The 14,382-nt window shown below is 36.9% G+C and overlaps 1 protein-coding gene across 1 annotated transcript in view; it reads left to right on the top strand.

Moving 5' to 3' along the window:
- Positions 1–2,674: 2,674 nt before the first annotated feature.
- LOC139724509 (roundabout homolog 2-like) overlaps positions 2,675–14,382 on the top strand; it is an 85,913-nt gene continuing 74,205 nt past the window's right edge. Inside the window, exon 1 of the mRNA XM_071635643.1 lies at positions 2,675–2,787. Within this exon, the coding sequence (XP_071491744.1) occupies positions 2,683–2,787 (105 nt within the window). The 5' untranslated portion in view covers positions 2,675–2,682. The remainder of the gene's footprint in view (positions 2,788–14,382) is intronic.

Raw genomic sequence — 14,382 nt, 5'->3', positions numbered from 1 at the left:
CTTCTTTCTTTGTGTAAATATCGATGGTAAGGTAATGGAAGGGCATCACAATGAAGAAGAAAGTATGAGGTCGATATGAGAAATAAAAAAGTAAAGCATTTTCTGCTGGATAGAGCATGAGAATGAAGAGCCAGCAGCAGTAAAGTGCATTCTTTTACATCTGAATATGTCTGCAAAGGAAATAGTTCAATGCAGGGCCGCAAATGCCATGATGGTTTTGATGTATTTTGCTAGTTAGATAAGTGTTTTGATCAGTCCTTCAAAAAACCAAGTTGTGCCTGGTGATTTGTGTGTGTCAGTATTTGCGCAGAATTTGACAGTATAAAAAAATCTAGAAACACAGGGGTTTGGCATATTGGATAGTACATGCAGTTTTGTTATATGCATTACATTACTAGAGGATTTATGAAAAATCATTGATGATATGCAACACCTCACAGTGCAATGCACATTTTGTCTTAACGATAGTGCTGCATGAATTCCTGTGTTTAGAAAATTATGCACAATAGAACATCTTGTCATCTAAATGAACAACATTGTATGTAGACAACCCAAGCTTGAAATGATACACAAGTCTGACTTCCGAATCAACAAAATTCTTTGGAAGTAAGCCTAGACTTTAATAACAACCATGAGTACAAGGACACAACTGGTGTTCAACTTTAACAACAGACTGTTCAGATGATCGTAGCAGCATTTAACTAGACTACCATTGCTTCAGACAGCTCCTAACTCAGCAACATTCAAGACAAACATCCCTGGCCTTGAAATTAAAATTAACAGCACCTGATAATCTCTTTCTTTCAACAACATAATTGCTCCTTTAAGTGGAGCAAGGCTTGGTAGGCAGATCACCCATTGGGCTGCATTCGGCATCCTCTTTGAATCATCCCATCTGCTTAACCCGTTGAGGACAGACGGATTTGGCTACAACACACATTTCCCATAGACACCTGCCCGAGTATACTCCGGACTTGTCCTCAAGCGGTTAATGTTGATGGCGTTCTTTGGCTGGCCTGCTTTAGCACTTTAAAGGGAAAGTGCCATAGCATTGGAGCTCCTGGAATATATCCGGTGATTTTGGTAGTAGATAAAATATAATCAGAAAGTGTGAGTTTATGGAAATCACTATCAAAATTAAAAATCTGTATTTTGCTGCACTGTATCTGCTGGTTTCTATAGTTCCTTCCCAGAAGGGGTTTTATTTATTTATTTATTTATATATCTTATTTATTTTAGCATAATTTTCTTTGTGGATGAGGGGGAGTATAGGTAATGTTTGTACTCTTCAATTGATTTTAAACAGATCTTGTACTTCAAACCCAATTTGCTTACAAGTCATACCCAAACAGGGAAGTTTATCTCATTTTCCACCATGCGTCATCGACCGTAGCGTTCTATTATTGCTGGGCATCAAATTATGTTCATTCCTCTTATGAGTTTCTTCAAATCCGGGGAAACAGACGGCTCATTACATCTCGTTTCACTGAATTTTGGTGTGCGAAAGTGCACTCAACCAGTTGCGGTTTCGAGGCGCAGCTCATAAATACCCATGGTAGTACGCACAGCCCACTTTCCTTTCTACTCATTAATGATATCCATCATGGCTGACCATGCAGTGCATGGTTATCCTTGCTTTCAGTGGACATATGAAGGCACACTATGTATGCTGTCTTAAAACTAGAGTTTATTTTGTTCTCATATATGAATACTTCATCTGTATGTGAAGTCAATGCATTAATCAGTGTGCTATTGCATTGATGAGGATCAAGAAATGGAGCTTGTGAGTTCATGAGTTACAGCTGTTCCTGATAACACAAATCTGAATCTAGTCCTTACAACTCATTGCCTCCTTCATCTGTATTCTTTACACTCTGTGTCAAGTTATGCTTTGTCTTTTTCATTTACCATACACTCAGCCGGTACTCTGTTTAAAACGTGTACTGATGTAACTATTATCATTTGATTTAATTGATTTAGAATTGATCACGACATGGTCCTTTCCAAAGAGTCTACAAGCATTTGCAATTTTTCAAAGTTGTTATACTATGCACCTAATCTCATTCATGCTCTCACAAAGACAATATAATGCGTGGCTTAGTGCAAACATGACTCAGGATTTCTCAATGATGGTACAGCTGTATCAACTAATGTGTTAGTGAGTCAAGCCACTGGTGGGAAGATAATACTTTCACATCAGTGAACTTTGTGACCAACTGTGACTTTTCTCTGACTTTGTATGACTGGTTCATACTGTGATACCCTGTTGTAACGTGATGCATATGACTTATGTACTCTGTTCTACAGCATTATGAGTATCTTTTTAGGTAAAATGAGCAAGTCTCTCTATTATTATTATTATTGTTATTATTATATCAGGGGTTGATTTCTTTTCATGTGTAAAATGACACCGGCTTGCCTTTACTATCAAGAAAAGCAGAATTGTACATTTACATCGATCATTTACCTGTTTTCATGTAGCCCCCCCCCCCCCCTATTTCCTCTGTTTCAGATACTACTCAATAACTTTGATCCATTGACTTTGTGTAGTATTTTTGTATGAAACATAAGGAATGCAGAAATCAAATCAAATCAAATCAAGTCAGTCCCTCTCAATCTCTCTTTTTCTTTCTTTCTACTTTGTTTCCAGCTGTTGGAGCCGATGCTAGGAGAAATGAAGAGATGGCGCCCCGCATCACGGAGCACCCTGCTGCCCAGTCAGTCAGTAAGAACAGCCCAGCCACTCTCTCTTGCCGGGCGTCTGGCTACCCAATCCCTGAAATCAAGGTAAGTGATCAGATATTAATGGACAGACACCTTCTGATGAGCAATATCATTGTAAATGGGATGAGAAAAATTCACCTCTTCATATGGCAAAGTGTACCTGGTTGATGCTGGTTTGCTGGGTGTCGGAGGTGGGTTGCGTGGACCTAAAGAGGCTGGTATCCCCCTCAGCCGATGTCCAGTGTGTTCACTGTTTCCACCTGGTTTGCACTCTACTCTGTAAAAAATGTAAAGCTGGAACTTTTGTATTCTTGAGTTATACTGTCTCTATGTATCAGACAGAAGGATACCCAGCTGTCGATGTGCAATCTAAGTTTCTCAGCTTTCCTTTTGAAGACTTGAATGAAGTTTGAAGCATTTGCCGCGAGAACTATTCAAAATCTACATACCATGAAAATTTCTTTCAAATCTCAATTTCTTTTCATCTTTGCCACTGTATTTGCATTGATGCTGTCCAACATAGATACTTTCAAGGAGTAAGGATATCTTTATAAAGTAAAGTATTTCATAGAAACAACCATAAACTTAAAACAAGGCAGGAAGAATTAGGTTAGTCACTTATCTTATTAAGTAAAACAACTGTAAAATGAGAAATGTTCGCGTGCATTTTAATTTCGCGAATTTCGCGAGCGCGAAGATTCGCGAAATTAAAATGCACGCGAAAGTTCTTTTCTACACTGTATGCATTGAATACCAGTTCCAGTTCGCGAAAATTTCATGCCCCTAAAAAGGCCGTCGGCTCCAATTCGCGAAAAATTCATGCCGCGAATATATCATGTTTTACAGTATACTGTACAAGAAAATTTGAGAGGGAAAATTTTTGTCATGAAAGATGTGGCAAAAATATGTAGATATATATAAGGCAAAAGAAGATTGGTGAATATAACACCATATATTATGTTACATCATATTTTTATGTGACACAGAAAAAAAAAGTTACTTGATCTAGACTGTGCATTCAGATCATTCAAGTGTTTCTTGTATGTAGACAAATAAGTGAAACATTCATAAAATTTTCTTGATGTACAATACATAAGTTGACAGTAAAATGAAAAAGAAATATGTAACAACCATAATCATACAATTGATTCATATTGATATCATGTAGTACCAAAGTAAGTGGAAGCAAGAGAAGTTGCACAAGAGCAACCTTGAATACCTGTAGGATCCAAATGTCAGAGATAATTACTAAGTTTAGTGAGCTGAAATTTTGTTTTACACACATTGAACATGAAAACAGGGGATGGGAAGGAAAAAAGATACAAAAACAAAATCATGAAATAACCTTGATGTTGTAGGTACGCCATTGATCAATCTGTGTATTTCAGTTGAAGAAAGTAGCGTGATTGATTTACCAAGAATTTAGTGGCTGCAGAAATAACCAAGAAAAGCAGGCAGTTAAATGCCTCACGTGTGCAACCATATGTTTGTTGCATCAACAATGTCCCCTTTAAAAAAAGAAAATTCATTTGTTCTACTCCAACAACTCTTTGGTTAAGCATGGTACCTTGGCAAGTTGACAAGGATTGAATCCAAGGCCTTGGATTGGTTTGGTCAATAAATGTGCCTCTTTATTTTTCTTGTAATCTCTGATGCGCTTACTGTATCATGTGATTCGCATGTCCTTTCTTTGAAAAGCATTCTACAAAGTCCTTCATTTTGCTGACCTGTCCTTACACCTTTTCTCTTCATGTATAGTGAGACATCTCCTATTGTCATAACTTTCAGAGTCTCCTACCTACCATCTATACAGTTATCATCAATACACGCGGGAAGAGGAAAATGATATTTCTTCGTACTTCATTCTTCAAACGGCACTGTTTGTGAGATTTTTTTTTTTTCTGTGTGTTGCCATATTTTCTCTTCCTTCTTGCAGTTTCACTTCTGTATCATTTCTTTTCTGTTCATATTTGTGGTATGCTTTTGTCCTTCAGCAACTCTTACAACTCCTTTTACAATCCTTTGCCTGTCACCCTTACATCATTTCAGTTAACTTTCAACATGTTAAGATTTCATCAGGCTTTCCCCTTCTCTATACTCCTTATCTCCACATATATTTTCAGTAGTTTTGTGTGCTAAATCATCTGAAACCAAGAAATCATCTGAAATCATCACCAACACTGGATCACTTCAAACAAAATTTGAAGACCTACTTATTTTGATATCCCTATATAGTTATGTCCACTGGACTTGTACTGTCACTGCCTGGTAATTTGTACATATCTTATCTCCTCTGGTGACCAGGGATGACATCTCATAGCACTTTGTATCCAGTGGAAAAGGCGCTCTAAAAATATCTATTATCATTATTATCATTATTAAATGTCCATCTTTCTGCAGTCAATCCAGGCACCTTTGCTATCTATCGTATTATACCCATCAATAAACACATGACCCCCATCTGAAGACATTCTGTCTGGATGCATGGAGCCCCTCTTGGAATGTCTCTGGCACTGCCCACTTGTCAGTTGCTGTAGATATGATTTGTGGAAGAAGAAAGCTGGCAACTTTTACCTCTGGAGAAGGGGGTAGGAGCTGTGTGGGAAATGTGTATTCATCCTAGTCTACTGTCACTATGAGGAGGGCATCACCCTTTCTACCACCAAGAACTCATTCAAAACTTGATGGATTCTGGAATAGTCTGCAACCAATGGCCAGAAAGTGGGGAAAAGTCCTTTAATAGAAATTTATAATATGGTTGGAATTACTTCATTTGTACTCTACATGTAAACCAACAGAATGCCTTCTTTCCACTAGACTGGGAGTTTGTGTTGAACAGGACCTAAATGTTTAACTTCTTTGTAACAAATTTTTGTTGTTACTGCATCCATGCATTACAGCAAACTCAGTTATGAAATTTTGTTACAATGAAGTAAAAATCATGATCCCAAAATTGTTATCAGTGAAGTGTATATTGCAATTTTTTCCCTTTATAGTGACATTTTGATATGATGAAATAAAACTACATGTCATGAAAACTTTATCATTACAGGAGTTACCTGTATTTGAAGGAATACATGGTTTTAAAAGTTTATGTATACATGGATATGTCCTCACTCATGTTGCCATGAGGTTTCTTGTGCAGCCGGGGATAATAATATATAGACCAAACCCACATTCCACAAAGATTAATAAAAGAATTGAACAAAATCAAATACCACATCCTGACTGATGAAAAATCTAACTCAATTGTTTTCAGTATTTGATTTAACATTTTCAAGTTTTTTTTCATCCACAAATCACCAAATCAATCTCCATAGTGGTGCATCTGAGTGGAATAGTGAACATTGAGGGAAACTATTTTTTGTCATCTTGATGATGTCAAAACATTTTAACTTTTGTACAACCCACTGATACAAGATGCAGCATTTAAGATTGTCATTTTTCAAGACATATGTGATATGGAAACGGATAACAATAAGACAACTTTTCTTTAATAGTTCTTTTTTACTTAAATTGATTTATAAAAAGCAATTATTGATTACAAAGAGAGAGAGAGAAAGGGGTAACGTAAAGGAAATTATGTTGTTGGGTATAAATGTCATGCTTTAGGGGGATCTGTGCATGCAATTATTTGTCAGATGAGTGCACAACTTCTACCTCAAAAATATATTTCTGCTGCAATGACATCAGCCTTCCTTTTTAATTTTTTTTTTTCCAGACAAATCAATCCTAGCCATGCCATCACAGCCTGGTGCCAGAATATTTAGAAAGATATAAATTCCATGCTCAGTCTTCTGGCTAAAGGTTCTTATATTTTCACATAATGCATTCTTCTTCTTTTTTCAGATATGAAGTGAGGACAATAACCTTCGTCATAACCTTAAACTTCATGATTCTGAGAATGAGAAGGATAATTCATATTTCTTATAAAGTTTGTAGCACAATGGTTTCTGTGAGAAAATCAAATCATTGCTACTCCGAATGTAAAAGATGGGATATTTCAATAGTTGTAGTTTTAGAGAGAACATGATTTTTTTTTCAGGTTCCAGGAGACATTCATTCTTTTCTGATTTGTATCTTATATGCTGTGTTTTGTTTTGCATTGATATAGAGAAATTGTAGCAGAAAATATTAAATTTTATTGTTTGTTAATCATTGTGTATGAAAGCAAACTCTGTTGAAAGAAGCAACCTTTAAGAGGCATGTGTTTTAAAAGAGCTGATAAACAGGAATCTCTAAACAGGTAGGGGTGCAGACAACTGTGTTTAGGGGAGTGGTAAACTATCACCATTTTTGCCCTGGTGTTGAAATATTCACAGTTACAAACAGTAGGATGTGGAAGGTTTGACATAGTTTAGTGACTGATTTTGAGAGGTGATGTCAAAGGAGAAGTAAAAACAATTCTTAACTGCAATGGAAATCAACAAAAGTTAAAGTTCAAAACCGAGATCACTGAGTTGTTTCAATAAGGTTATTTCGAGATGGCAAATGACTTGCACTAAAAGAAATTTGTAAATTCACCTCTTAACATTGATCTTTATTCACACAAATACACACATTCAATAATTGTCTTTTACTTTAACTTCTACCATATTTCTTTTCCCCTTGTTCTATTTGGTTGTTTGTTTTCTGTACAGTCTTTTTAATATGCAGATATGGGAGAGATAATCTTTATATGTTTATGGAAGTTGTGTTTGCCTTAAACTGTTCTTCTCTTGTCAGTCATGTGTCCAGTCTGTATTTTCTGTGTGTCTGGTCTCTGTATGCTCCAGGTTTATTTAGCTTCAGTGTGGATGTCATGTTCATTTAGTTGTCCTTCTCTCTCCTCCTCCTGTCTATCCTTCCATCCTTCCATCTCTGGTCAGCCTTGTGAATGTCATGATGATGCCTTGGCACAAGCTGGAGCAATAAGCGCTGGCCTTATTCCCATGGACGATATGTCATTAGTGATTAAATCCAGTCCAAGTGGATCTTACAGGACCCTGTGGTGTCATTAATATCACGTCTAACGTGTTAGGAGGCGTCAAGACCCAGTGCTGTAGGCTGACAATCCATCAATGTTTGAAGGCAAACGCACATAGAATCAGAGATATATTCTGAGTACTTGCTTCACGAAGTATGGAATACATATCTGATTTTAAATGTGTACAGTAGGATTCTGTTATTTACTTTTTGGTAAAATCTATGACCAATCAAAAGAAAATGCCTCGAACAGTGTAAGTCCAAAGGATGATTTTACCAACATCACAGAAGTGTTATGAATTCTAATTTACCATCTTCTTCTGTTCTGGAATTGTACAATCATGATTCTGTTCAGGTAATTTAGAGGCAAAGGAAATGAGTTAATTGGTAAAGGGTCATCATGCTCAAATTTATTGAAATAAACTTTTCATCATATTTTACTTACACTTTGGAGGAGTAATCCTGAAGGATGGATAATGCACAGTCAATCAAATCATTAATGTGTCCAGGATGCAGAGCTCCAAAGCAGGGTTCAGTACCAGGGCCAATGGGGGACTAGGCACTCATAATTAATATCTTCTGTAGATGAAGATGTAGTGCACCCTAGATGTATCAGGCATTAAAAAGCTATAAATCAAGAGATAACAGTTGATCTCAGTAATTTCAGGAGGAGCCTCATTGTTCCATGAACCAAAGATGCCCCACCCCACTTTTTTTTTTCCATCCAATACACATGAACACATTCCAATCAGACCAGGCAGGAATCATCTTTAAGATAGGGAATGCAGAGTTATGTAATATAATTATGGTCTTCACATGGGGCGTGGAGCGGGGCTAGTGGTGGTCACTCACTAGACTACTAGCAAAATCTCTTCTCTAGTCACAAGTTGTATGAGTACATTGTGGTTTGCGTGTCTTTACAGGTGAGAAATGAAAGAAGGATAATCCAAGGTTATGACATAACAGAGAGATTTCAAGAGAGGATTGAGTCAAGTTTGACTTCATTTTGATGCTCAAGTGGGGTCAAACTTTAAGTGGGGTCAAGCTTTAAGTGGGGTCAAACTTTAAGTGGGGCTCATAGATTATCTTTATGTTAAGTCACATAAGACATGATATTAAGAGGTTTGCGATACTCACTTGTCATCATTGCCGTGATTTTACCAATAATTTATAATCACAAGTACTCATCTGTCACTCACAATTTACTTTTCTTTGCTAAAGAGCTTTTTCATGCGGGTATTCACCCCTAGATTTCAGTAAAAAAGTACAGAATAGTACAGAATAGATGTGTACTTTTCAAAGTTCTTTTCCTGAAACCCCATTTTTTTCTTTCATGGGGGAAGGGATGATGGAAGTTCTGCATATGTAGCATCAGTTCTGGCGCTGATTTGGTTTTTCTTTGACTGACCTCGACTAGCCATTTGAGCCACTTTGGTATGGTTAGTAACGAGAAGCGGTGGTTCCGTTCTGAGAAAGCATTGGTTCCATGCTATCTGGGATAGCCTGGATAAATCAGTGACTCACGGCACATCTCTAGCACTCTTTCCATCACTGAATGACAAATCACATATCTCTGCTATAATTTCCCTGATTATCTCTACACCAGAGTGACCTCCAACTCTTGACTTCAAACTACATGCCTTCCAATGAGAGGCTTCAAACTCTAATGGTTACATGGAGTGGGAGGGAGACCAAGAAACTACCTGATTTCTTTCTCAACTGATCCGTCGATCAGTAGACGAATAGTAGCTATAACGCTCAAAAGTGTTGATGTAGTAGTATTCCACTCTGCAGTTAGAACTTTATGAACATTCACATATATACATACATACATGTATACATACATACATACATGCATGCATACATATATACATACATAGTTCTGTACACACACAGGGATCTAGTTATGTATGTCTATACGTACGTACCTTTGTATTATATATCCTTTTAAAATCCCTGGAAGTAATGAAACTGTTACTGTTGTGTTTACTTATCCCATCCTGATATTTCCTCACAAGCATTGTTCATTTCTAGAAATGATTACCAAGGTAAGATGATATTTCACATTTGGGTTCTGAGAAATTCTTATTCTAAAGATATTCTTGATTTTGTCCCTATCACGTCTTCAATTTTGTCCTTCGTAAAGAAGAGGACGACAAATGACAAGTGAGGAAGGGTTCTCACCACTTGCCAGAACCCGGCAGAAAATGTTTTCTGTGCACGTAAACAAACCTTGCGCGGCCAAGCCACCATTGGGATCTCGTTTCTGAGGCGAAATGAAACGAGTTTGGATGTTTCGCTCCCGATCGACCCCATTTGGAGTCAGCCGATGGCAGCTCAGTGGGTCAAATTGGTTTGGAATGAGCTTTTTATGGGCCAATTTCACCAGCTGCCTGCTCAGAGGAGGGTAGGTGAGGTCTGGAATCGGTGTCGGGTTAAAGGCGGTCTTCTTACCTTGGTCTTCTTCCATTGCATCGTCTCACTCAATTCCTATTCATTTATCACATGCAGCAAAATCCACCTGATGCCAATTATTTTCATTGCAGTGAGAATCATATTGGGTGATTTATGTAAATTGTGTGAGCTGTGGGCTACAAAACATTTCATTTTGCCATGAAACATATTGTCTAATTAAAATGTTTTGATGTAATGAATGCTATGTAATGTGTACCAGGAAATGATAGCAAAATGATGACAACAGCAAAAAGAGAATTCATATAATACGCTCTCATGGCTAGGATTTTTCAGTGGAGGGATGCTGAATTTGAGACTTTGGATACAGTTTATGTGATTGTTGAAGACCTTGTGATTGTGTACAGTGTAAAAGAAGAGACTGTGTCTGTCCCTTAATTTACCAGGCTGTGTGTGGTGCATGTTTACAGCACCCCCTCAAATTTTCATGTCACCAGAACAATAACACCAGCTTAGCATGAATATCATGTACATTAGAATAACTAATAATGACTTAGCAAAGGTTTGAGTAGGGCAGTGTCATAAAACCTATATGAATATGAATTTGTCAACAGTTCTGGTTTTATCATTGTTATTATGTTTGTGTAATGTCAATAATAATCTACTTATTAATTTCATTAGTAGTGCTAGTTGTGGCACTGGTATAAATAGTATCATTATTATTATCATCATCATTAATGTAATTGTTTTTAAGTAAGAGTACTATTTCATTATTTATCATCATGATGAGTACCAGTTTTTGTTAGCTAGTTTTCTCAAGACACTCTGATACAGTTAACAAATTAGAGTAGAAAACAAGAGAAATTCAGCCATTGGTGCTCTCAGTAGAACAAAAGTGCATCATAACAATCTTCCTAGATACAGTTTTCAGTAGTAACATACTTTTGATGTCAGATAAACTAATGTTCTGTTTATTGCTCATACATCATTCTCTTGGGACTATCTTTTCAAGCAAGGCTCAAAAGAAAAGCCATTTGTGATCATATCTATCTATCATATTTATTATTGGATTTGTTTTTCTAAAGTCACATACAAAAATGCTACTTTCCACACATAATTTGAAAATAAAAAAGTAATGACAGACAAATCCCAATGGTAAGATCTGGGTCACATCTAGTGTACAAACATTAAGGGTGTCAAGATAATGACAGAAATAATCCAAAGAGACTGTTGTGGTATTTAAGAGAATTTGGATCTATGCCTTGTATCTGACATCTCTCAAGCAGCACTGCTGTGTAGAACTTGTGGAGCACTAAAAACTTCCTTTTGCTTTTGTGTATAGTACACGGAAAGCATGAGAGAATATGTCAGGTGTCATATTTACCCTAACACCTTTATAACCAAGAATATGTGTCCCAGATTTGAAGAACCAGCCAATTTCTTGTCAGAATTCTGAAAAATTGATTTGTAAAATGTTTTGACACTTTTTATCCCGAGAGGGGAGCCGGGAAGAAACGGAGAAGAAGGCAACCCAGAAAAAGCAGTTATCGATCAAAGTCTTCCCACATTCCTTCTGTGCCATCCTGTCTGTAGCATCCAGCATTCCAGATGAGCTCAGCTACCAGGATCACTTTTCGAGGAATATTCTGCAGAATTACGTGTAATGTGCTGGTCCTTGCCAGATAATCGTAACTGAATCGGTTGGTAATGTGAGTGAATGCGTGTAACAGGGTCACGCAAGTCCTGAAGACTGAAGATTTAAAGCAAGATGGAACCCCGGAGAGTGGTTAGCTGCTGTAGTGAGACTGGTTAGGTGAACATTACAACTTGTTGAAATTATGGCCATTTAATAGGTCATGTAAGAATGTAATGCAATGCTTTGTTGCTATCTGTCAAAGTCTCTATAGTCATTTAGTTACTGTGTGGCTTGACATCTAATTTGCAAGCAATCTACAGGTACACCACTCATTCAAAACAGCCCTTTCTTCAGTTGAAACACATATTGTCATTTTCTTCCATTACAAAGCTTAGATTGTGCAGCAGTATAATTTTACCAGATACAATTGCCATTCTTCGTGGTGGATGGATTTTTCCACATTTCAAGGAATTAAGGAAAGTTATTAGTTATTGTTTATGAAGAGACTGCAAACTCTGCTTTTTGGCAGTCCCCTCTATTTCCAATCAATTTTTATTTTGTATTTATCATAAAAGACATACCATTTATTGCAGTTTAATATTTTCCTTGAGTACAGTTTTGTATTGATTTCATGTACTTATGTGTATCTAACTGTTTATTTGCATTTGCATTGGAAGTGATGTAAATCAATGAGTGAATGAAAAACAAAAGAATTTCTTCTTTCAAGTGATCGGGTATTCAACTTTGCCTTTCAAGATTTCTTCTCTTAAATGCAATGCAAGTATACTGTCTGTTCATATCTCTTTCGTACTACATTATCTCATTTTCAAGGACAACATTATGCCGATTATAGGTGACTGACAAGAATGATATGGCCTTGTGTTGTATTTATGTTAAAATCTACATATAGAATTGATCAAACTTTGGAATATGTGTTTTTGTGAATGAAAAAAGCTGCATGTGTCCTTTAAGGGCAACTTCTCAGGGTTGGATGAAAGAGGAAGGAAGAGGAGAGGCTTTTACACGCTAAATTGATTGTGAATCAAACACACTTCTCCTATGCTCTTTCACACCTAACCCAAGCAACCCTGTTGCTTCATTTGCTCGTTAGGATACCGCCTTCCTCCAATCAACGGAATTGAACAGTTGGACACTTCCTAATGCCGGGTGATTTATCAGCTGACTCCTGAAATTTCCACCACTTATGCTTAGCTGCGTTGCAGTGGCACTGCAGACCTGTAACGGGGAGAGAAAGTTTGAATGAATGGATTGGATTTTTTGGCACAGATTGGATAATAATGACACTGAGAGGATTTCAACTGATGAAGTTTTATGGTGTTCTAAGGAAGGATCAGCTTACCTCTTTATATCGGAGGACTGGATGCATTGGCAGCCTAACAAACCAGCCAGGGATACTGCAGTCTGTCATCTGTTACAGGCAAGATGAGTTTGTTCCAGCTTGTCTACCAGGAAGCCTGAATGAAAATGAAAGAGATTGGAAAGAAAAAGTGTCTTCAGAATTGCAAAAAGAGAGGAAGAGAATAAAGCAGAAATAAAAGCAAGTGAAGGATAGACTACAGTGCTGATGTGGTTGTAGATAGACCTTCCCCTGTCCCCCCTCATCATGAGCAGCCGTACTCTGAGATAAAATAGGTGCTTTGCATTTTGGGCTTCATGCAATGATGTATCCATGGGCAGCTCCATCAATGTCTTTAAGCTTTTCCTTTCTTGTACTTCGTAGCCTCAAATTTGGTGCTATCCATCTTTGTTGTTCTCTCCTTTTTTCATTTTTGTCTCGTGTCTTGTATTCCAAGAAGAATTCACTTGCATTTTATTTTGCTGAAGTGGAATTTATTGTGCCACACATAGATTCATGGGAGCACACATAACACACAGCAAAAGATAGTTACACAGTTCAGTGAAAAGACAAGGGAAATAGAATGAATACAAACAGTACATGCTAAATAGATTAATTTCTTGAATTAAAAAAAAAAGGCTTATATTAGTATAGAAGGCATGTAATAATACTGGTGATACCGTACACTTTGAGAAAGTGTTTTCCCACCTTTTTTGATAACATGGTCATTAGTGATGTTCTATGGTAATATCATTTCTTGGATAGCATCACAGTCAAATGCCATGGCAGCTGTAAGATAACCTCCGGAAAAGATATTATTTTAATTCTGTTCTCTTTCTAGCATAACATTGATTTTTGCCACCTATCACTTTTATTTCACTTCTGTAAGTGAAAATCTTATTTGATTCGTTGACTTGTTTTTTTAGTCATTTTTTTTTTTAATATGGAGCAGAGATGCTGAGTGTCAAAAATATAATGAAATATAAAGGAGGCAGATTACTTCACAGGAAAAGAATTGACCATTAGACATTCACATGCCTTGCAGTACTATTAGTTGGACAAAACTCTGTGCACACAAAATAAAAACAGGCAGAGGTAGAGATAGATATGACATATGTCCATTTTTTTTAGATGTTATATTGTTACATGGTGCTACAGTATGCAACCCAAAGAAGAATTCATCTTCTTTGCACTAAAAGGAACAACACAAAACAAATGATAGAGACTTTTAATGGAATTGGAGAAGAAACACACGAGGTAATTTAAGTTGTAACCATTTGATATTGGT

This window comes from Diadema antillarum, unplaced genomic scaffold (genome assembly GCF_040938485.1).
Source record: "Diadema antillarum isolate AM-2024a unplaced genomic scaffold, OU_Dant_1.0 scf00000217, whole genome shotgun sequence".
Taxonomy (NCBI): Eukaryota; Metazoa; Echinodermata; class Echinoidea; order Diadematoida; family Diadematidae; genus Diadema; species Diadema antillarum.
The sequence above is the reverse complement of the archived record's forward strand: the minus strand, read 5'-3'. Positions and strand labels throughout refer to the sequence as shown.